Here is a 25028-nt window from a genome sequence, read left to right on the forward strand (position 1 = left end):
CAGATAGAATATTTTAAACTCACCAGTGAAAGTGTTAAAGACTGTTGAACTTTATCCTCTTTGTCGTGTGCATTGTTTTAGACCAAGTTATGTGATACGTTTATTGTTTCTGTGATGTGAAGCTCAAGTATGATGTGATATTGATTATGTTTGGTTAATATGTTCATTATGTTTGAACTGAACAAACAGACATGGTCACAGATTCAGGAGAAACTGAAGACAGTAAGACTGCTGGATCATTATTCAGAGGTACGACACGTCTTTACAGGTGCATCTCAATAAATTGGAATGTCGTGGAAAAGTTATTTCAGTAATTCAAGTAAAACTGTGAAACTCATATTGAATACATTCAATGCACACAGACTGAAGTAGTTTAAGTCTTTGGTTTTTTAACTGTGATGATTTTGGGTCACATTTAACAAAAACCCACCATCTCAACAAATCAGAATACTTCATAAGGCCAATAAAAAAATAAATGCAAAAAAAAAAACATTTTTAGTGAATTGTTGGCCTTCTGAAAAGTATGTTCATTTACTGTATATATCAATACTTGGTAGGGTCTCCTATTGCTTTAATGACTGCCTCAATTCGGTGTGGCATTGAGGTGATCAGTCTGTGGCACTGCTGAGGTGGTATGGAAGCTCAGGTTTCTTTGACAATGGCCTTCAGCTCATCTGCATTTTTTGGTCTCTTGTTTCTCATTTTCCCTTTTGATAATACCCCATAGATTCACTATGGGGTTCAGGTCTGGTGAGTTTGCTGGCCAGTCAAGTGCACCAACACCACGGTCATTAAACCAACTTTTGGTGCTTTTGGCAGTGTGGGCAGGTGCCAAATCCTGCTGGAAAATGAAATCAGCATCTTTAAAAAGCTGGTCAGCAGAAGGAAGCATGAAATGCTCTAAAATTTCTTGGTAAACGGGTGCAGTGACTTTGATTTTCACAAAACACAGTGGAGCAACACCAGCAGATGACACTGCACCTCAAATCATCACAGACTGTGGAAACTTAACACTGGACTTTAAGCAACTTGGGCTATGAGCTTCTCCATCCTTCCTCCAGACTCTAGGACCATGGTTTCCAAATGAAATACAAAACTTGCTCATGACTTTGGACCACTGGGCAACAGTCCATTTCTTCTTCTCCTTAGCCCAGGTAAGACGCCTCTGACATCGTTTGTGGTTCAGGAGTGGCTTAACAAGAGGAATACGAAAACTGTAGCCAAATTCCTTGACCGGTCTGTGTATGGTGACTCTTGATGCCTTGACCCCAGCCTCAGTCCATTCCTTGTGAAGTTCACCTGCGGCTCTCTCGGTCGGTTGTGCGTCTTTTTCTTCCACACTTTCCTTCCACTTAACTTTCTGTTAACATGCTTGGATACAGCACTCTGTGAACAGCCAGCTTCTTTGGCAATAAATGTTTGTGGCTTACCCTCCTTGTGAAGGGTGTCAATGATTGTCTTTTGGACAACTGTCAGGTCAGCAGTCTTCCCCATGATTGTGTAGCCTAGTGAACCAAACTGAGAGACCATTTTGAAGGTGTTTTGAGTTAATTAGCTGATCGGCATGTCACCATATTCTAATTTGTTGAGATAGTGAACTGGTGGGTTTTTGTTAAGTGTGAGACAAAATCATTACAATTAAAAGAACCAAAGACTTAAACTACTTCAGTCTGTGTACACTGAATTTATTTAATACACAAGTTTCACAATTTGAGTTGAATTGCTGAAATAAATGAACTTTTCCACAACATTCTAATTTACTGAGATGTACCTGTACATGCAGTTCATTAATGCTGAAACAGTCAATCTGCAGTTCTTTGTCAAGAATTTATACCTTTGATCTCATTACAAGTTTCACAGGTGGAGTCTGGATTTTTCTCATAATCCTCTCTCTCATATGTCCACACATCTTTCCTGCAGTGACTGTGATTCTTGTGGAGTTTGCAGCGTTTGCTGCTCCTACTGTGATTCTTCTTCAGATCATCTGTGCAAGATAAGCTGGTGAGTTTTATAAATAAATAGTGCTGGAAACAATATTAGAATAAAACACTTTTTACTAATAACAGGCCAGATTACAGCAATATTTATCTTCATCTCAATGGATATTGTGGATATTTGCATGCAGCTTATTTTAAAAGGATGTTTTCTTTAAATACTGTACTGTATGCTTTAAATCTAAATATAGATTAAATATAGAGACAGAAGTACCTTTAGTGACCATGAATAAGGATTACAGAAATCTTTTTAAATTTATTTTTTAAATGTTGTAATAGTCTATTTTAACTGATGCTGTTACTCATCCTCATGTTGTTTCAAATCCCTCAGACCTTCATTCATCTTCGGAACACAATTTAAGATATTTTAATGAAATCCAAGAGCAAGACAGCCAGGGTACTACCACTTTCAAGGTCAAGAAAAGTATCAAGATGGTCAACAAAATAGTCCATGTGACATCAGTGGCTCAACTGTAATTTTATGAAGCTACAAAAATACTTTTTTGTGCAAAGAAAACAAAAATAATGACTGTATTTCACATTTCCTTCTCTACTGTGTTAGTTATATAATCATATTTGTTTTTGGGTGATCATAAATCAGGTGTTAAAAACAAGAAGAACATCTTGCATTTCTTATCATTCATGAATAATAGTAAGTTTATGCTGTTTATTATCCATTTATTCTATTTAGTTTTTATGTATAATTTTAATATTTTCTTATTTGTTTCATTTGTATCTGTTTACTCTAACTTGCACCAACTTGCTAACTTGCACTCCTATTTTTTATTACATATGTTTGTTGAATGTGTTACAATTAATACACATTTAGACTTAAATATTGAAATAGTCATTTTATGTGCTTTCTCATCACTTTTTATGACAGTTTTTACACTAGTGGGACCCATAATAATTATCTTGCCTAGGGCCGCCACTGATGCTCACTGTACTCAGATTGCTCAGTGTAATATTGTCTGCATGTTCATTTTCTAACACCAGTCTGGAGCAATGCTAATTTCATTGTATGCAGAAAAATACAATGACAATAAAGACTTTCAGTTCAATTCATTTTAAAAGCTTTATTCAGATATATAAAACAAAGACCAAAACATCAATTCAAAATTACTGAAAGTAAAAATGAAATGAGATGGATCTCTCCCTCTTACTGACTTACAAATAGTGATGGGTTATACATATACACTGACACAGAGATACACTAAAAATAGTGATGCAAAGTCCGATTAAATTTCCACAAACCAGTTCTTTTCAGACAGATTGGCTCATTGAACCGGTTCAAAAAGCTGATTCATGGGTTCCTGGCACCATTAAACAATGTCACTTCTCTTTTATAACAACTCAGTGTCATGTTGTACCAATAAAACATTCAAATAATCACTATTGGTGGTATCTGACATAAAGGATCCCCAAATGAAACTGTGACCACAAACACTATTAACTTAACCAAATAAAAGGCAATAATCAGCAATGTTCACACAATAACTTTTTATTTGAATGTTTCAATATGTGTTGACACAATTGACTTTAGCCTACACCTTGGATAAGATAAGATGAAACACTTCTCATTTGCAGTGCAGTGATACAGTTTCACTCCAGTGTGGATCCTCTCATGTCTTTTCAGATGTGATGAATTACTAAATTTCTTGTCACAGTTTGAACACTTATAAGGTTTCACTCAACTGTGGATTCTCTCATGTGTTTTTAGCTCTCCTGATCTACTGAATCTCTTGTTGCAGTGTGAACATTTATAAGGTTCATCTCCAATATGGATCCTCTCATGTCGTTTCAGGTTTCCTGACCTATTGAATATCTTGTCACAATGTGAACACTTGTAAATTTTCTCTCCAGTGTGGATCATCTCGTGTGTTTTCAGATGTGTTAACCGACCGAATCTCTTGTCACAGTGTGAACACTTATAAGGTTTTTCTCCAGTGTGAATCATCTCATGTGTTTTCAGATGTGATGAATTATTGAACATCTTGTCACAGTGTGAACACTTATAAGGTTTCAGTCCATTGTGGATTCTCTCATGTGTTTTTAGCTCTCCTGATCTTCTGAATCTCTTGTCGCAGTGTGAACACTTATAAGGTTTATCTCCAATATGGATCCTCTCATGTCGTTTCAGGTTGCTTGACCTGTTGAATCTCTTGTCACAATGTGAACACTTGTAAGTTTTCTCTCCAGTGTGGATCATCTCGTGTGTTTTCAGATGTGTTAACCGACCAAATCTCTTGTCACAGTGTGAACACTTATATGGTTTCTCTCCAGTGTGGATCCTTTCATGTGTTTTCAGATGTGCTAAAAGACTGAATCTCTTGTCACAGTGTGAACACTTATAAGGTTTCACTACAGTGTGGACCCTGCTGTGTCTTTTCAGATGTACTGACTGACTGAATCTCTTTCCACAGTGTGAACACATATAAGGTTTCTCCAGTGTGGATCCTTTCATGTCTTTTTAGGTCTCCTGAATCACTGAATCTCTTGTTGCAGTGTGAACACTTGTAAGGTTTCTCACCAGTGTGGATCCTCTCATGTGTTTTCACATGTGTTGACCGCCTGAATCTCTTGTCACAGTGTGAACACTTATAAGGTTTGACTCCAGTGTGGATCCTATTGTGTCTTTTCAGATGTACTGACTGACTGAATCTCTTGTCACAGTGTAAACACATATAAGGTTTTTCTCCTGTGTGGATTCTCTCATGCAGTTTTAAATAGTTTGCTGAAGTAAAAGTCTTTTCACACTCATGGCACATGTACTTTCCCACACCAGTATGTATTTTCTGATGTACTTTCAAATTTCGTATGCGTAAAAAACTGTTACCACACAAATGGCATGAATGTGGCTTCTCATTTGAATGAACTTTCAAATGTTTCTTCAGAACTGAATCCCATAAAAACATTCTGCTACATTGATTGCATGTGTGCTGCTTCTCTCCAATGTGGATTTTCATGTGATCATTAAGGTTTGCTGATGGTGTAAAACTCTTCCCACATTGATCACAAGCGAATGGTTTCTCTCCAATATGAATTTTTACGTGGCGCTCAAGACTTGTTTTGCATGTAAAAATCTTTCCACACTGAGTGCAGGTGAAAGATTTCTTGGCTCTTCTTTTCTTTAAATCTTTCTGTTTGGTCTGAGAGCAACTCAAAGGTTTTTCTTCAGTTTTGACCTGATTTTCCTCCTTAACTTCACTTGATTCTTCATTCTCCTCTTTTTCTTTAATCATTTCTGAAATAAAAGTACAAATAGTGAAAAAGTGGACCCTGATGTAACAGTTTTACAGATGGTGGCGCCACATGCAGACTTGGTAGCACTGGTGCATGGGGTATCAAAAATAAAGCTAATTTCATCATAAAATTACTAAATGTTTGCATTAATAAGTGCAGTTACTAAAAATATTACATGTCTGGTTCTTGGTAATAAACATTCAACAGTAAGGCACTCAGCTTTAATTGGGAAGCATGCAAAAATATTTCACTTTTATTACTTTTATTAACATTGGTAACGTGCAAAATCTAATTTTGAAGTAGAAAATTAATATATTCTACTCTTACGAAAATATTTTTTTCTGTAGTATAATGCAGAACAACTTCAGTGATTATAATGCATTTCAGGCGCAAAGTGAAGAAAAGTTTGGTGTTTTGTGATTTTACAAAAACATTGTAAAAAACAACAATGCATTGTTGCATTGTTTTGTTTTTAGACTAGGCTATATAGCCTACATGAAGTAGGGTAAGTGTAGCTTGTAAGCCCACTTTCAAATTTGAAGTCAAATTAAAAAAATCATTATTTTAACCAATCCAGTGATTTGTTAATTCCTTGGCATTTTTATTGCATACAAATCACATTTGGCAATGCTGAGTTAGCACCAGTCATGTGCATGCTGTCTCAGGGTGTTTTATGAAAAGACACCCAAAAACTTTGGTGTTTTGGCACCCTTCAGAAATCAACACATTTCTGCAATTTACAGCGATTTCTTTGTTAAGTACATTGATATTATGTCAAATAAGAGATAAATGTATTGTTTTGTGTGTGTGTGTGTGTGTGTGTGTGTGTGTATGAACGAACAGTACTTTACCATTTTATATAATTTTTCTTTAGACAGAAAGATGAGTTTCATTGGCTTGTGCACAAAGCTAATCTCAAGATTAAACCATTAGCCCTCCTGAAAATGAACTGCTGAAAAATTAAGCATTTGAACTGCAAATATTTAATGTTTTGTGATTTTCTCTCAAAAGGATGTACAAACCCTTAAATTAATGATGTAATAACATTGTACTATTTCTGCCACAACACCATGTTTATAGTTAGTGTTACTGTTTCTGGGTTTCTGCATTAGCATGGTTTGATCTGTTCATAACAGAATTCTGAGCAGAATTTAAAGGCTTTGTAAGCCTACCATACCATAAACAGTCATTAAAGATGAATGAAGTATAAACACCAACCTCCTCTTTCCTCGTGTTTAATTCTCAAGGGTTCTGTTTCCTCCTGTTTTATATTTAGGGGTTCTGGTTCCTGTTTTATTCTCCAGGGTTCTGGTTCACTCGTGTCCTCCTCTCCTTCCTCTTTAACAAACACCATCTTCACAGCAGCAGATCTCAGTTCAGCTGATTCTCCTCCTGATATTCCTGCTTGCTTCAAAACTTAATCACGACTATGAGGATGAGAATATTACAAGCATTTATTGACCTGATTCAAAAACTGTATTTTTTTGTATTTACAGAAACAACATTTCTAACAGTCTGTTTTAAAACAGTATCACGATAAAACAACAGAGAGCGCGGTGAAACTAAACTTTTTCCTCTAAGATTTAATGGTGTTTGTCAAACAAACGTATGTGTTTTAGCGCCACCCGCTGGACTGGAGTGTGAAGCGTCGAGAGGAGGAAAATAATACGGGGAAAATTACTTGATGCGTGTACAAGGTGCGCTGTTTCTTTTGTTTATTTATTTATTTACAAAAAAAGCCGATCTGCACATATAAACGAAAAGCAATTGATGTTTATAGAAAAAAAGTAAATTATTAGTTAAATATTTTAGTGAAAATCACACAACGCAGCATGTCCAGCTTCATTAATAAAGAATGAACACAAACCTGTTTGTTCTTCAGTGTGTTTCATTCTGGATCTCTCATCTTATCTCTGTCCTCTTGAATAAATTCAGTCCTTGCAGATTTCAGCTCTTCACTTGTAAACTGTTGGGAATATTCCAGCATTTTGTTGAATGTGTAATTGTTGAGGGAGGAGCTTCACTGAACATGCATTTCTTTGTGGAAAAGTAGATTTGCCAAAAAAAAAAACTACAGGTGAACAACTACACTAGAGAACACAATCTAAATATAGAAACCAAAAAAAAAAAAAAAAAAAAAACCTTAAGTGCTGGTTAAAAAATTAGGCTCCTACGTGCAGGTTCAGTAAATTAATGGGAATGAAGATTATTTTCTTTGCCAGTGAAGCAAAATAACTGAACCTATACAGGAGCCTGATAAAAATGCTCATTCTAGAAGAAAACTTCAAACAGCACTTACTGGTTGCAACAATACACAATAGAAGTTTCATATAAAAGCCAATAAACCATATGTTATTTGTGACATTAGAATAAATATCAGATATAATAATGTATACAATTTGGAGTATTGCACAGGCAAACTCATTCCTCGTTGTTTTAGAGGACAATTACTCCTAGACTGAATAAAATCAGAATTCATTTAGATATGATATAACACTATTTGCCTGAAGTTGCTTTGGGGTTCATGAGACAATTAGGTCTGTGTGACTAGCCCAATGGTCAGTCAAGAACAGCCCAAAACAGCATGACCATATCCCAAATATAAAAGCTCATATCTGTCATTTCCATATTAAACAAAAAAATACACATTTTATAGTCACTGTTATGCACATAAACACAGCTCAAAGGCTTTCTACCAGTGGCCTTCACAAAACCTAACATCCAGTACAGTTTTATCATAGGTAGAATGCAAAATATTTTAATACAAGTATTTCATTGAAATCTTATTTCTGCAACCTTTGGCAACCCTGCATCCAACATGAGCAGGAGTCAGATTTGCCTATTCATGAGTCGAGGGTAAGGCGAGATAACTGACAAACCACCCTGGAGGATTTGTTGCTCAATCTTGTGCTCAATGACAAACATTCTTTACACAGAGTGCATGTTAAACACAAAATCAAAAGTGAAAATAAAGTAAAAAGCGATTTCAATACCTTGCATATTGATAGCACGAAAACTATATACATGTTAAAATGTTTCCAGGTGTGAGTGGTAAGAAAAAAAAAAGGAAAAAAAAAAAAAAGGAAAAATAAAATCTAGCTCAACTGAATATCGATGTGATTGGCTGTTAGGCTATGTAGTGTGGGGCCAGGGTTGGCCAAGATTCTGATCGAAACCACATCAAAATCAGCACTTTAGCTATTTAGATTTTGTTTGGCAAAGGCTGTGAGAGCAGAGATGGGGAAAAATAAAAATGGAAATATCTGTATTTAAGTTGTATCTGTATCCACCAATAGGAGTTCAAATAAAAATCCAATACCATCCAATAGTGTTGAGTAGACTGAGATGTGGACTGCCACAAACCTATAAACATACATGACTATAACAGGTCACATGTGTTTTTCCAAGTATAAACCAAATATTAACCATAATTTAACATATTCCACAGTCTGCTGTAGCCAAGCCACATATGTGTGCTGTCATCTGGGTCATATATCTCAATACAAGTAGTCATCCAAATGAAAATGACCTCCAATTCTAAAGCAAACATATATGATGAGAGTTTGGCCCATATGTGCACAGGTATGCCATAACTAGGCCAAATGTGATAGCTACCAGCCACATTTGGCCCAAAAGGTGTTTTGCTATCTGGGACATTACCTGCTATTTTCCATAACTGCACAATATATAAATCTGCATTTTTTTTACATATCCTACTTCAAGGCGTTTCAATCATGTGCACGAGTGTCACGACAAAGATCTTCGCTCTGCTTTGTGTTTTTCTTCTTGATGGGACTTTGGCTTCAGTTCAAGCAGGTAAATGATTACCTTTTACTGAATTTTAGAGAACCAAAGGGAAAGTAACATGTTTACACTTCCTGACCATAAACAGCTTTGTAATGACAAAAAAAAAAAAAAAAAAGAAAATAAATAAATAAACAAATTGTTAGCATTGTTTATAAATTATTAAAAATATATAGTTTTGTCAACTAAAATATCCATGAATAACTTAACCTATGTAAACTTTAATCTACATTATAGACATGATAGTTTCAGCAACCCCAGATAAATTAGTTTATCCCATTACTAGACAAACTGAAATTAACTATTTTTCATTTTGATTCATTGAATGTTCAGTTTATCTAGTTTGATCCTATTAGGAATGCATTAAGATTTGTGATTTTGACTAGACTAAAATGTCTGTCTGAGAATTACAGGTCTGGCTTCATATATTAATTTGTTTCTTTTTGTAACTCAGATGATTAAAGACTTCACCCAACTTTTTTTTTCTTTTCTCTTCTTCAGAAGTGTACAATTTTTATCAGTGAACTCTTATTTCATGCATACTTTATTGCTCTTCATTGCAGAGAGACACTCCCTGTATTCCATTTCACACAGGTTTTGTCCAAGCCTGTCAATTTGCCGGGCATCTATCAATTCACTGCTATGGGTCTGCTAGATGGCAGACAGATTAACTATTACAACAGCAAAACTCAGAGAATGATTTCCAAACAACAGTGGATGAACAAGAAAATGGACCAGGATTACTGGGAAATAGGCACCCAGTTGAGTAAGAGCAAAGAACAGTGGTTTAATGTGAATATCGATATTCTGATGGAACTCATGAGACACAGTGAATCAGGTGAGAAACATTCATACAGTTTAGCCTGCATATGCACAGGATCATTTAATTTATTAACATCTCACAAACATTTCAATTTGTGTCTATTTTAGATCTTCATGTTCTTCAGATGATAACTGGTTGTGAAGTTGAGATGGAGGGAGACAAATTGATCTTTTCCCAAGGCATTAGACAGTACGGCTATGATGGAAAGGACTTCTTGTATTTTGATATTAAGGCGTCTCAATGGATCGCCTTAGTTAACGCAGCTGTACCAACCAAAAGAAAATGGAACGATATGCCAAATATAAACCGGAACATCACAGCCAACCTGATAAGGGTGTGTGTGGCCTTGGTCATCATTTTAAGAAAATATGCAAACGAGGAGCTCAGAAACGCCTGTGGGTTAATGTGTTTGTTGATACATTTACTGGTTTTATTGAGATAGAACAGGCTGATGAACTGATTCCTGTGTTTTCAGCTCCTCCAGATGTATATGTGTTTGCAAACATGTATATCAGCGACAAAACCAAGCTGAAACTCACCTGTATGGCCACCGGCTTCTACTCTAAAGATGTGATAATGACCATTAGGAAAAATCGCACACCTGTCCCCGAAGATGAGATTGATTCCACACAAATCAGACCAAACGAAGATGGGACCTTCCAGCAAATGAAGAGTGTGGAGATCAACAAGGATGATGAAGTTGATTGTTTTGTGTCCCACAGAAACTCCAAAGAACCAATCATCATCAAATGGGGTAATTAAAGCAGTTACACAGAAATATCACCTGATATTTCAGTTGTAAGTTGTGAATATCCACTTCAGCCCTTTAATAAGCACTTTTTATCTTTTTGCATTTTAATAGATGGAAAATGCCAGAACTGCCCACCAGAGGTTGTTGCAGTTTTATTTGGGTCAGTGATTGGAGGTGTGCTTTTTGTGGTAATTCTTTATTTAGTGGTTTCCATCTTAAAGAAGAAAAAGAGTACTGGTGAGTAGTGACTGATTCATGATTATCCACACATTACAGTCATTGTTTTTTTTTTTTTGTTTTTGTGCTGTAATGGCTAGCTCTCTTTTGATGCTTCCCCCTTTAGTAGACTGTCCAACACACACTTCGACAGTTCAAATGGATGAGATACCAACAGAACAAGACACTGCTGGTGGATCAGACGTCAACTCAACTGACTATTGGGACGATGTTAACCAAGAGGTAATTACATTTGAAATGGAACATTAGGGCTGTTATAACTCTTTTCTCAGCTCTAGTTTATTGTGTAAAAGAAAAAAAAAACAACAACAACAACAAATAAATAAACAATAAATTAACTGCTTATATCTGTGTTTCATGAATTCAATAAATTAACTGCTTATATCTGTGTTTCAGTACGAGGACTCCAGACACAGACTGGCAGCTGTGTCCACGGAAGCACTAATACAAGAAGACGACCTGTGATACAAAGACAGAGGAAGTTTGATAATCCCAATATTTCAAATGATATTCTCTGTCTCTTTTATAATGGTCTTTGGCTGAGTGACTGATGTTCTTTATGCCAGATAAACAAAGGAAATTTGTTTAAAGCAAGGAGAGCTTTTCCAGACTGCTTTGACTATTTCCACCGTTGCTTTTTAACATTAGCAAATGAAATGTCAAACCCACAAAGAGGTCAGCTTTGGATGTGTTGCAGGAGTTAAATCTAATACATTAAGCTACTGAGCTGTTTGATCTCAGATTAGTTAGGTTGATGCGCTTTCTTTCTCTGATGTTACATTGTTTACTTCTCGTAGCATCTCTCCATAATGAACGAGAAGACCATTCTTCTGTTGTATCACCATACACAGTTTAAAAGTGAACCCTGATAGTGGAAAAACTAGATACAAAACCCATGTATAGGGAGAACTATTAAATATGTTTGATTAACTATGAAATTATCTAAATTATCTAATTATCTAAATTTCTTATTACAATAAGTCTAATTATGAATATGTATTGAATATTCAATTTTGTCAGGATCATGGACTGCCTGTGTGTTTTGTTTAGTTTCCTATCTGTCCCATGTGCTGTTTGATCTAGTTTGCCCATATTTGGTCCTTCCTGCCCAATGCTTTCCTGTCTATCCTCAATTCCCTTTGTTCCCCACATATGATTGTATCTCATTTTGGTTTTGTTTAATAAAGTCTTTTTTGGTTTAAAGTTTACCCCGATGCCTCCTCCTCTCCTTGTTCCCTCCTTCACACTGTGACAGAACACCGAACCTGTACAACATGAACTATGCTGAGATCTTTCTTCTGTAGTTCCAGCAGGAAGGCAGGTCTTTGGAGCAGTATGTGGAGGAGTTCCTGACTGTCTTACATCTGGTGAGATGGAGCGATTCTATGATTAATGCGTGCTTCCGGATTGGACCCAAAGGTTTAGTTTTCTGACACCTGATGATTGCTGCAAAATTTTATAAATTATGTCCTTGATGTAAGTGGTTCCAAGTTCTTTGTTGATGTGGAAGATCATTCTCCTCCTCCCATCTGGAAGCATGTGAACACTCTGTCTCACCACAAGCCAGCACCCTCCACAGCTATATTTCTATGTAGTCATTTCTCAGTTCTGCAAAAATGCAGTACACATAAAAAAAAATCAAAATTTGACAGTCAGACATTATAAGCTGTACAACATGTGCTACAGTTTACTGTACAAATAGAATAGTGAAATTTCCATCATCTGATGTACTGGTACTGTACACTGTAAATATATTGTACATGTAAGGATAAAACCTGTGTTGATTTGTTCAGCTCTCAGAGATTCTGATTGGTGTGTCATCAGTTTCCCTCTGAGACGTCTATTTGACATCTGCAAGACATAGTTTGCTCATCTGCAATACGTCTATTGGATGTTTCCTATCAGATGTCAAATAGACATCTATTAGATGTATTTAAGATATTTATGATTTAGAATGTATGTAAAACTGGCATCTTACAGACATCTGCGTTTGTACACACAGATGCTTTCCATATCAAGAGATCTTTAACAGACATCTTGCAGACATACATGTGCTATCTGGGTTTGCTTCCTAATGTTTAACTTGCTCATTGTTAAAATTTTTAAGAAACATGTCTTTGTTTTGAGAACTGAATGAATGGTTTTGGGAAAATGGGCCAACTAAAAATAAGTTATGTTATGTTAACAATCATGAAAGCTGCAATAGGAGTATATACTTATCTAACTCTGCTATCAATTTCTGTGATGGGAAACTACTTGTTGATTTCATATTATTATTTCGTCAGATTTGGCAAAAAGGCCTTTATCCAGGGCCATGCACAGACCTTCTGAGGGGCATGTGCTTGACTGAAAAAAAGGCAGCTGCAGTGAAAATTTTAATTGTACCAGAGCTCCCCCTCCTAATCCATTATATATAGGATATACACAGAATATTACATTCTGTATGACAACATAGAACGATTTCACTGTGATCTGATTCTGTAACGTTTTTTCAGTTACAAAAAAAAAAAAAAAAACTTAAAACCATGTTTTACTACATTTATTCATGTATTTTATATGTTTATTCATGTAAAGATGAACAGACAGTATAGAATACTAGATTAAGAAATAAGATAGGTAGAGAATACCTGCATATTAACAGTGTAAACATGAACCATGTAAACATAAATGCTAGCCCTCTCTCTTCATCCCACACGTCTCAGACCTCAAATACATAAAAGATGAGCCTATTTAACCACCAAAGTGTGATTCATTATGCTCATTTTGTTCATCACTAGTGCTTTCTGATGAGATTTTATTCTTCTATAGTAACATGCTTCATATGCTACAAGTCAATAGGTGTCATTATCGCACAGTTTACATGCATGTTGTACCCAAGTTTCTTAGAACCATGGTGCATAGTGTGATCAGAAATGACCTTATATGATTGCTACAATCGTGCAGTGTGTAGAAGGCTTAAATCAAGTTATAAGTTCTGAAGGGTCCCAGTGCAGTCATGAACATGGAACATGCAGGTGAGTTTTAAATTAGGGTTGGATGGATAAATCAAAAGTAGATGGTCTGTCGGCTCTCCAGCACAAAGAGACTATAATCACCCCTTGTTTCTGAATGTAATGTGCTTGGCACTGCTTTGCTTACATACTGATGTACAAATACATGATGCTAATGGTGTTTTTAGTGTCTACATAAAAATTTACATTTTAAGTCTTCTATAACTGTCTGGTTTGGGGCAGCCAGCAAATCAGATATAAGAAGACTGCAACAGACTGTTAGGACAGCAGAAAGGATCATTGGTGTGCACCTGCCCAAACCTTCAGGACTTTACATCTCCATGTTGCGGGCAGGAAACATCATCCAAGACCCTTCTCACCCCGGATTGCCAGTTTGCACTTCCGTGTGAAAACAAGTTCACAGCATAAAACATTAAGGCTAAAAACATCTTTTTCCCAAATGTAAACAAATAAAAAAAATGAATCATTACCTGGGTTCTACAATTCATTTCTGTATTTCTTTCTCCATTTCTATTAGTGAACATGGAATTCTCTTATTTATAATGAGGATGTCAAATCTGTACATAAATCCTGTTTTCATACTTATTATTTATTTTAAGTTTTTATTCTATTTGCTGTTGTCATGTCAATTCTGTATTGTTAAAGTATGTATGCACCAGGAGTAAAAAAATAAAGGTGATTTGATTTGATTTGATAAAACACGCAATCTGATCGATGGATAAATCAAAAGTAGATATGTTATGTGTCTATCAATATTAAAGTGTAAAGAGACTGCTATAAAATAATTAGCTTGGTTCTTTATGTCTCTGAGTGGCACTGTTTTATCTACTACATACTGATGTATGCATACATGATGCTAATGCCGTTTTCAGTGTCTAAATAAAAATTAACATCACCAGAGCTGGGGCATATTCCACAAAGCAGGTTATGTGGCATACCCGGGTATGTTTAAAGGTTGAGTAAACAAACAACCTCAATGTTTGGTTACAGACACGGAGGTAACTTTCAAGGTATATTGAAGTTTGTAATAGTTATCTGTATTAAACACTATTATAACAAGATAATGTTTATTATATTATATTATATTATATTAATTAGATTATATTAGTACACATCATGGATCTGCTTTTGATATGACTTATTATATAATTAGCATCAAACAGACAATGTAATTCTTATTCTCAAAGATTAAAGATTAACCATAAAAAAAAAAAAATGCACAGCCACCAATTAGTATGCAAATGTCCTTTAAAAAGAAGAAAGAAGCAGCATTGAATGAACTTGGCCAAGAATATTTAGTGATTCATGCCTGAGAGACAAAAGGCCCTCCTCTAATGGCCCATCAACGAGACTGTGACTGCCAGGTAAGAAATAATATGAGAAGATTCAAAGAATGAAGTTTTAGATTGTTTGTATTTTATTTACAACACAGTATAATCAAAATATACATAATGAAGGTCAAAGACACTTTATTGAGCACACTGGTCTAACCACAGAGAACAGACTTTGTGTCATTCCTGAAAACCATTTTCTGAATTCTGATTAACAACTGAAACAAGCAAATCATACCTGTGCCTGTATGTATAAAACTTCTCAAATGTGCTCTCAGGAATAGTCTTAAACTTTGACTTAAGTGTTAAAAAACTATTAGTAGAAAGTAGGACATTTCTAAGAGTATAGGGGACTTTTATAAATGAGCTAAAAGCAACTTTCAGTAAAGTCTAAGGCCAATTCTTAAGTGTTGACTGAGGGGACACAAGTGTTGTGAACTAAGGACCAGTGTTAATTCCGTCAACAAAGACGACGAAAACTATTCGTTAAGGAACATTTTTTCTGTGACTAAGACGAGACGTTGACGAGAAATAACATCTGATGATAACAACTAGGACAAAATTTATGCCGCTTCTTTGTTAACAAGATGAAATATGGCACTTGAATATTATTTGCAAACTATGGGACATTCACAATACATCTTATAGGCTGAGTTAACTGTCTTGTCTTTCAAAATGTGTGTCAACTTAAAATAATTTGTAACCTGGCTGCCTTAAGATTTTAAGTTCAGTCAACTCAAAAAAAGTTTATTCAACTTGAAATTATAAATTATACTAAGTGACAACTCAGATATTTGAGTTGAATCAACTCAAATATCTGGCAGCTGGGTTACATACCCATCTGTTAAGTTTAAGAAATATCTACGTTGCTACTTTGGACAACTTAACATTTCAAGTTGAATAAACTTATTTTAGTTGACTGAACTTAAAATTTTAAAGCAGCTGGGTAACTAATTATTTTAAACTGACTCAACAAATTGTTTTTTTTTTTTTTTTTTTTTTTTTTACAGTGTACTGTATCTGAAAATGAGTTTAATTTGCATCTCTACCCAGAAATGAAAATTGTCATTTGTTTTCACATAAGCTTAACTGATTTGGTCAAAAGAGAGAAGAATTATTGACTATTTTAGTTTGAAGACTATAAAATAGCTACCAAAAAAAGCTACTGCAGTTGTTGGCTAAAAGTAATGACTAAAAATGGAACGACTTTCCGTTGACTAAAACGAGACAAAAACTATGAAAGACTCAAATGACTAAAATCTGACTAAGACTATTAAGAATTTTCATCTCGAGATAAAGACTAAATCAAAAATGCCTGTCAAAATTAACACTGGTGTAAAGTCACAGCAGCACAACCCCAATCATGTGATGTAACTACAATAAAATAATTTAATTAAGACCATTTAATATTTCAATGTATGTTTTAATGCTTTGCATTGTGCAAAATGATCACAAATTATTATTGATGCCTTGAAATCCTTTTCTATTGGTATGTCTAGTCATTTACAGTTAGAGCAATCATGTGAAATGAGTTCTGTTAACAGTTCCATTAACTCCAGGAAAACCCACAGTCCTTATAAAAGTGGCTTGTTTTTGCAGCATGGTTTGACTGACAGTTGGAAACCAGGTTGCCAGGTTTTCACAACAAAACCTGCCCAATTGCTACGCAAAACTAGCCCAATTGCATTTCGAGGGGTCCCCCTAGTAAAAACTGAATTTTTTTGGTGGGGCTCCCCTGGGAAAATTAGCAATCCAGGGGCTAAATATTACATTTTTGAGGTCGCTTCAACCCACAGACCTGCGGCAGTCACCCAGTTCCCACCGACTTGGAAACGCTGGTTGGAAAGTCAATGAACTGCCATGTAGTTGTGGCCAAGAGGAAAAAAAAATGTGTTACTGATTTTGTAAGCATATTGCATATTTGCTTGGAGTCAGTCGTTTTATTTCTGATAATAATGCAATGAAAAAACGCGAAACTGTGCGGTCAATTTATGGCCATGCTGTCATACAAAGAAACATGCAAAAACAAGAGAGGACCAACAAAATATTAACAGCTGATTATGTTGAGCAGCTCAAAGGCTGTTGCCCAGCATGACTTAACACATGCTTCTTCATGATTCCTTTACATATGAAACTCTTTCCACAGTGAGAGCAGGTAAAAGTTGACAAATGATACTCAAGGTGTCCTTTCTGTGCAAAAGTCCTTCCACACTCAGAGCAGCTGTAAGGCTTTTTTTCAGCATGAATTAACATGTGAGTGTTAAGGTACCTTTTACATATGAAAGACTTTCCACACTGAGAGCAGACGAAAGGCCTTTCTGAAGAGTGAGTAGCCACATGATCATTAAGGTTTCCTTTCTGTGTAAAACTCTTTCCACAATGAGAGCAGCTGTAAGGCTTTACTCCATTATGAATTAACATGTGGTTCTTCAGGTGTGTTTTACGTGCAAAACCGTTTCCACAGAGAGAGCAGCTGAAAGGCTTTTCTGAAGTGTGAGTTACCAAATGATCCTTAAGGTGTACTTTCTGTGTGAAACCCTTTCCACAATGAGAGCAGGTAAAAGGCTTTACTCCAGTATGAATTAACATGTGATTCTTAAGGTTTTCCTTACGTGTGAATCTCTTTCCACACTGAGAGCAGCTGAAAGGCATTTTGACGTCTGTTTTTTGAACACTGCAACTCACTGATTTTTCATCATATTTCTGATCCTGATATTTCTCTTCCACCTCATTCAGATCATGTTGTTCTTCTTTCACTTTCATCAGACCTAAAATTAAATCAATAAAAGATAAAAATCACTTGGAAAATAACAGGATAAAATATTTGTGGACAGACAAAAACATTGTCCAAACGATCCCTGTTCTAACAGATCCATAAAAATGACTAAAAATGCTACATTATGCTGACAGGCCAGTAGTTGGCGTCGATGTCACTTTGTAAAGAAACACTATGCACCTATACACTGAATACATAATACATATGTGCATGATGTTAAGTACACAAACGGGGATCCCTTTCACAATGCTGTTGTCTGTTTGCAAAAAAATGTTAAGAATATTTTTAAAATATTATTGTTATGTAAATCTACCCCCTTTGAGGTATTATGAAAAGTACCTGTCTAATCTTCATTACAGTCCTATAGCGACTTTACTTAAAATGTGGCTTCTACTAATATAAAACCAAATTCAGTCTCACACGCTTTGAGTTAAACAGTTTTTAAGATTCCAATAAAAGAGAAAATAAAGTCTAACAATAATGAAACCTTCTCTGTGTCAGTTCAGTCATATTTCCAATAACTTCCATAAGATTTTTCAATGAGTGTTGAAGTCTTATTTTTACATTTAAAATATGAATATATCTCAAACAGTCTCTAAAGATGAATAAAGAATAAACACCAACTTCCTTGTTCCTCGTGTTTTATTCTCCAGGCTTCTGGTTCTTCGTGTTTTATTTCCACGATTTCTGGTTCCTGTTTTATTCCCAAGGTTGGTGGTTCACACATGTTCTCCTCACTCTCCTCTTTAACAAACACCATCTTCACAGCAGCAGATCTCAGTTCAGCTGATTCTCCTCCAGATATTCCTGCTTGCTTCAAAACTTAGTCACAACTATGAGGATGAGAACATAACAGGTATTTATTGACCTGATTAAAAAAACTGTGTTTTTATATTTACAGAAACAACGTTTCTAACCGTTTGTATTAAGCCAGCTTCACAACACAAGAGAGAGCGCGGTGAAACTAATCTTCTTCCCCTGATGTTTAATGGTGTTTGGCAAACAAACGTATGTTCTTTAGCGCCACCCGCTGGACTGGAGTGTGAAGCGTCGAGAGGAGGGAAAATTAGTGCGTGCATAAGGTGCACTAATTGGTTTTACTTTAAAAAAGTGAATCTGCACAAGTAAATTAAAAGAAATTAAAATATAATACAGAAATAAAAATAAATAGACTCGAATGGTATTTGATCAACACCAACAGTCTTCGTGAGTGAGAATTAGAAGAGTGTAGTGAACAACAGTCGGATGGCATTCCGAGGATCAGTTTATGGCACAAACCCCCGTTCCGGTTTCCCTCCTCACAGCGCATGCGTGAGGTCACGACGTCATGATTTCGAGCGCACCAGAAAGTGTGTGCATCATTATCTCAAGCGCCAGTTTATGATGTTATTTCCTTCATTTTATAAACATAAGGTATATTTCATGGTGTTTCTTAAATACATAAGTAGAATGCTAATGCCTAGAATGTATTTTCAGAGGTTTTAGCTCCGTCGTTCATGGGTTAATACTAACTTTACCTTTTGAGAAACTCTGTAAAACATCTAATGCAGGGTTCTCAAGTTTTGGAAAAAGTTTGGAGTGAGATTATTATCAGGGGAGGAGCCTATTTTGCAGCAGTGGCCCCTCGGCCCCACGCAATTCTCTCAAGTTTTTGCTAGAAGAATTTTATCTATTGTTCAAAATTAACCAGCACAAAATAGAAATTATAACAATTGGTAAATCTGATAAAAGTCAAATTCATACAAATAAAATAAAATGTTTTATATATTTAAAAAATGCAAATATATTAAAAAATAAAAAGAAAGTTAGCCCCAAACAAGCCAATTTAACTGCAGTGCTCAATGTACATACTGTACACATACAATAGGATTGCAGAACTTGCCCTGAGCATGTAGCCTATGTCAAGCTATGTGTGTGTGAGAGAGAGAGTAGGCCTATACATTTAAACTTACAAATAACATTTTGTATTGCAAGTGTTTTTTGCACATTTTGATGCCTTGATGACAGTGGTAGGGGCTCAAACTTAACTACACCAACTAGTAATGGAATTATGCAATTTAATAACAAAATAAAATCTGTTACAGTTAGTGAGAAACAATGTACAGTTAAATGTTAACGATTCACACACATACAGATTTGATTTCCCAAATTGCATTGACTGGTCTAGACTCTAAAATATGAGACACCAATGTTTCAGGAGTTTATGACACAGAACAGGAGTAATTAAATGTAATCAGTTACATTACTTTTAAAACACTTAAAATAATTATGCTACTTATTACATTTTAAATAGAGTAACTTCTGTAACCTATTGCATTTCCAAAATAACCCTCCCAACAATGCTGGTAAGTTTGAATTTTTTAAATATATAAAACAATTTATTTTATAAATTTGTCTTTTATCAGATTTACCCAGGGTGCGACTTGTGAAAAAAAAAAAAAACAGGGGGGATTGCCTTAAAAAACTTTTTTTTTCTCTCTACATAGGCGGAGATTGAACTCCAATAAAGCTATAGCCTAACTAAGTAACCTAATGTTAGTGTAATCTGTTAACAACGCATATTATATACCCGTCTTTTTAGGCAAGTACCAGATAATGAGTGTCATGTCATAAAATGTTTTTAATACGATGGAAACTGTCTAACGTGATCACAATTTATTAAAACACATTGTAAGTTAGCCCTATTAATTGTAATGATTTCATTTCAAACAACGAATAAATTATATAGAGAAAGCGAACAAAGAACACAGTATCAACAGAGCCTTTTGAAACTCCGAATCAGTGAAACACTGCGTCGCAAAGTGATTTCGAAGCGCTCCAGTCGGATCGCGAATCTTTTGATTGAGAACGGGACTTAGGAGCGGGTTCGCGGGATGTTTTTATCCCCACAGGGAATAAAAACGATTCAGCAGAGACAGGGATGCATAGACCAGAGTGGGAGAAATAGAGCGGGAAAAGTTATCCTTTTCTCAGCGTGAGAAATACAAGGTGTGGCGTGAGAGCGTGTGAACTGGTTGAAATGCGTGTGTCTCACGGTGAATGCGTGACACTTGAGAGCCCTGTCTAAAGCGTCAAGTTTAATAAATGAATTTCGACGGTGGTTTACATTATTATATTGCTGTTGGTGGTGTGAGTCAGTTTTGTCACACAACCTTATGTTTTCCATAAATAAACCATATTGCACTGCACAATAAGTCTGTGTTGTTATTGTTACGCTATACTCACCTCTAGAAGAACTTTTCTATAGAGGGTTTTTTATTTTTTTATTTATTTATTTTTTTAATTTAAGAACAATGACATACAGTGTGCTATCAAGAAACAACGTTAAAAATAAGAAAAGAAAAAGATAGAAAGACAAATTAGGAAAAGTATAATACTTCAAAACAAAATACAAGATGTGCATACATACATATGTATGTATATATAACATCAAATAAATATATTGTAAAGTACAACTACAATAAAATCATTTAATTAAGATACATTTTTAATATTTCAATGTAGTTTTTAATGCTTTGCATTGTGCAAATTTATCACAAATTTTTATTCATGCTTTGAAATCCTTTTCAATTGGTATTTCTTGTCGTTTACAGTTGGAGTGTTATGCACATAAGTTGCGTAAAGTTTGTGTGTGTTAGTCTGTTGTGTTTGTTCCAGATTCCCGTTGGCCCACCAGTCTGTCACTCTTCCACCTGGATGAAGTGAACATGAGTTCTGTTAACAGTTCCAATAACTCCAGGAAAGCCCACAATCCTCATAAAAGTGGCTTGTTTTTGCAGCATGGTTTGATGGTCAGATGGAAACAGGGTTGCCAGGTTTTCACAACAAAACCCACCAATTTCTACTCAAAACTAGCCCAATCACATTTCAAGGGGTCCCCCCAGTAAAAATCATGTTTTTTGGTGGGGTTCCCCTGGAAAATTACCATTCCAGGTGCTAAATATTACATTTTTGAGGTCGCTTCAATCTGAGGCAACAGCGTTAAAGTATCCCAATTCCCGCCGACTTGGCAACATTGGTTGGAAAGTCAATGAACTGCCATATAGTTGTGGCCAAGAGAGAGAGAGAAAAAATGTATTACTGATTTTGTAAGCATATTGCATATTTGCCTGGAGTCAGATGTTTTATTTCTGATAATAATGCAATGAAAACATGCCAAATTGTACAGTCATAATTTTATGGCTATGCTGTCATACAAAGAAACATGCAAAAACAACAGAGAAACAACTAAATATTAACAGCTGATTATGTTGAGCAGCTCAAAGGCTATTGCCCAGCATGACTTAACATGTGCTTTTTCATGATTCCTTTACATATGAAACTCTTTCCACAGTGAGAGCAGGTAAAAGTTGACAAATGATACTCAAGGTGTCCTTTCTGTGCAAAAGTCCTTCCACACTCAGAGCAGCTGTAAGGCTTTTTTTCAGCATGAATTAACATGTGAGTGTTAAGGTACCTTTTACATATGAAAGACTTTCCACACTGAGAGCAGACGAAAGGCCTTTCTGAAGAGTGAGTAGCCACATGATCATTAACCCTTTCAGACCTGAATTTTTTTCACTGGACAAAAAAAATATTGTCCTCTTGATATTTGCTCTTCTCCAACATATAAATGAGTCTAAAAAAAAAAGATTTGTGCAAAATCATTTTTTATTAGATTTTTCTCATGTCCACTACAATGGACGCCAGGACTGAATAAAAAAAAAATCCACATATTTTAACCATACATAATAAGTAGAGTTTGTGCACTATAGTTGAACTAGTGTTTAAGATTTTGAACAGAATACATATTGTAAAAATGAACAATGCCATAAGAATGTGGAAAAAAAAGGTAAGATGATATGAAGTCTCAAAAAACTTGTTTTTTGGTTGAAGTGGGTGAATCTGAGTATATGTATAAATGTCTTTGTGTGTATATGTATGGGTTTATGTGTAGTTGCTGATTGTTTTGATAAATATATGATTGTGTGCATTATAGCATCAAGGCATCAGTGTGTGTGGAGGGTGTGTGAGTGTGTGTGTTGCTGTGTATTCACTGATCTCATCCACTATGGCTGTTTCTCAATAAAACCAATGAAAAATTGACCTACAGATTATAGTCACTCTGAAGACATAAATGAAATCATATTAATATTAATTGCATTAATTAACATCAATGTTCATAAAACATTGACACTTAAATTTGTACTTCTGTATTTAGCTTTGAAATGCTTGCACAAATTTCTCAATCTGTTATACAACTAATTCATGAGGTTCCTGCTAAGACCTGATGTCCATTGCGATGGACAGTAAATTTAAAAAAAAATCCTGTGTTCTGCAACTCTGACAGATCTTCAAAATAACTTTAAATATTATCATTTTAGAGTCTTAATTTTACAACCGGTGCAAGTTGATGAGTCTACCATTAACATAATTCTGCATATAAAAGGTAAAATATGAGGTTCCTCCTCTTCTTGTCTAGTTGGTTAACATGTCTCTCTTTTGTGATGTCTGTAGCTCAATCAGAATAAGTTAAGGGTCAGATCTTCATTGTAATTGGTTGATCAGGGACCAATCAGTGACCAGGCATTGCTCATATTTTAAAAACATAACATTTTATTGGTTTAAACAAAAAATCATGTGACGTCCATTTCAATGGACGCAGGGTCTGAAAGGGTTAAGGTTTCCTTTCTGCGTAAAACTCTTTCCACAATGAGAGCAGCTGTAAGGCATTACTCCATTATGAATTAACATGTGAGTGTTAAGGTACTTTTTACTTATGATAGACTTTCCACAATGAGAACAGCTGTAAGGCTTTACTCCATTATGAATTAACATGTGGTTCTTCAGGTGTGTTTTACGTGAGTAAGCTTTTCCACAGTGTGAGCAGCTGAAAGGCTTTTCTGAAGTGTGACTTAGCAAATGATCCTTAAGATGTCCTCTCTGTGTAAAACTCTTTCCACAATGAGAGCAGGTAAAAGGCTTTATTCCAGCATGAATTAACATGTGATTCTTAATGTTTTCGTTATGTTGGAAACTCTTTCCACACTGAGAGCAGCTGAAAGGCCTTTTGACGTCTGTTTTTTGATTGCTTCAACTCACTGATTTTTCTCCATTTACATCATGATATTTCTGATCCTGATATTTCTCTTCCATCACATTCAGATCTTGTCTTTCTTCTTTCACTTTCATCAGACCTAAAATGAAATCAATAAAAAGATAAAAATCAATTGGGGCATTTGGAAAATAAAAAGGATAAAATATTTGTGGACAGAAGAAAACATTGTCAAAACGATCCCTGTTCACACAGATCCATGAAAATGACTAAAAATGCTTTGCATTTTACATTAAGGAACCTACCTCAAACAGTCACTATAGATGAGTGAAGAATGAACACCAACCTCCTTGTTCTTCATGTTTTTTGCAGGTTTCTGGTTCCTCGTCTTTTATTCTCCAAGGTTCTGGTTCCTCTTGTTTTATTCTCCAGGTTTCTGGGTCACTTGTGTCCTCTTCACTCTCTTCTTTAACAAACACAGCTGATTCTCCTCCAGACATTCCTGCTTGCTTCAAAACTTAGTCACAACTATGAGGATGAGAATATTACAGGTATTTATTGACCTGACTCAAAAACCGCATTTTTATATTTACAGAAACAACATTTCTAACCGTTTGTATTAAGCCAGCATCACGGCAATACAACATCGAGCACGGTGAAACTAATCTTCTTCCCCTGATGTTTAATGGTGTTTGTCAAACAAACGTATGTTCTTTAGCGCCACCCGCTGGACTGGAGTGTGAATCGTCGAGAGGAGGGAAAATTAGTGCGTGTGTAACACTCCAAAATAAGAAGTAATGGAAAGAAACCAAATGGTTTACTGGACAAGATAAATTTATTTGGGCATCAATAGCTGAGGAGACTCAAGCACACAACCTTAATAAATACAAATATGACACTTTTATTCTTATACAATAATACAGATATTAAAACCTCAAGAGGACAGAGCAGGTTAAGGTGGTTGTCACAAAAACACTTCAATTACTGATGTATTTGGCAAATCACAAATTACGTAGGACCAGAA

The 25028-nt window shown here is 35.4% G+C and overlaps 2 protein-coding genes and 1 pseudogene across 4 annotated transcripts; 1 reads left to right on the forward strand and 2 right to left on the reverse strand.

The window, feature by feature from the left end:
• Window positions 1-3138: 3138 nt before the first annotated feature.
• On the reverse strand, window positions 3139-6805 carry LOC127160870 (zinc finger protein 665-like; annotated as a pseudogene).
• Window positions 6806-8971: 2166 nt separating this feature from the next.
• On the forward strand, window positions 8972-11697 carry LOC127160872 (H-2 class I histocompatibility antigen, Q10 alpha chain). Its single transcript, XM_051103516.1, has 7 exons — window positions 8972-9053; window positions 9607-9879; window positions 9972-10259; window positions 10340-10618; window positions 10727-10852; window positions 10962-11074; window positions 11249-11697. Exons 1-7 carry the CDS (start codon window positions 8972-8974, stop codon window positions 11315-11317), a joined length of 1230 nt encoding a protein of 409 aa, XP_050959473.1. The 3' UTR covers window positions 11318-11697.
• Window positions 11698-17005: 5308 nt separating this feature from the next.
• LOC127160874 (gastrula zinc finger protein XlCGF8.2DB-like) lies at window positions 17006-18984 on the reverse strand. Of its 3 annotated transcripts, none has more exons than XR_007826873.1 (3): window positions 18888-18984; window positions 18591-18803; window positions 17006-17962 (listed from the first exon to the last, which is right to left on the reverse strand). XR_007826873.1 is itself a non-coding variant. In XM_051103518.1 (3 exons), the coding sequence occupies exons 2-3, from the start codon at window positions 18728-18730 to the stop codon at window positions 17253-17255; spliced, it is 846 nt and encodes a 281-aa protein (XP_050959475.1). In that variant the 5' UTR covers window positions 18731-18803; window positions 18888-18984; the 3' UTR covers window positions 17006-17252. The 3 variants fall into 3 exon arrangements, 2 of the variants coding, with proteins under 2 accessions (XP_050959475.1, XP_050959476.1); XM_051103518.1 differs by having other exon boundaries at window positions 18595-18803; XM_051103519.1 differs by lacking the exon at window positions 18888-18984 and having other exon boundaries at window positions 18595-18881.
• Between the last annotated feature and the right edge of the window lie 6044 nt (window positions 18985-25028).

Source organism: Labeo rohita, unplaced genomic scaffold (genome assembly GCF_022985175.1).
Source record: "Labeo rohita strain BAU-BD-2019 unplaced genomic scaffold, IGBB_LRoh.1.0 scaffold_485, whole genome shotgun sequence".
Taxonomy (NCBI): Eukaryota; Metazoa; Chordata; class Actinopteri; order Cypriniformes; family Cyprinidae; genus Labeo; species Labeo rohita.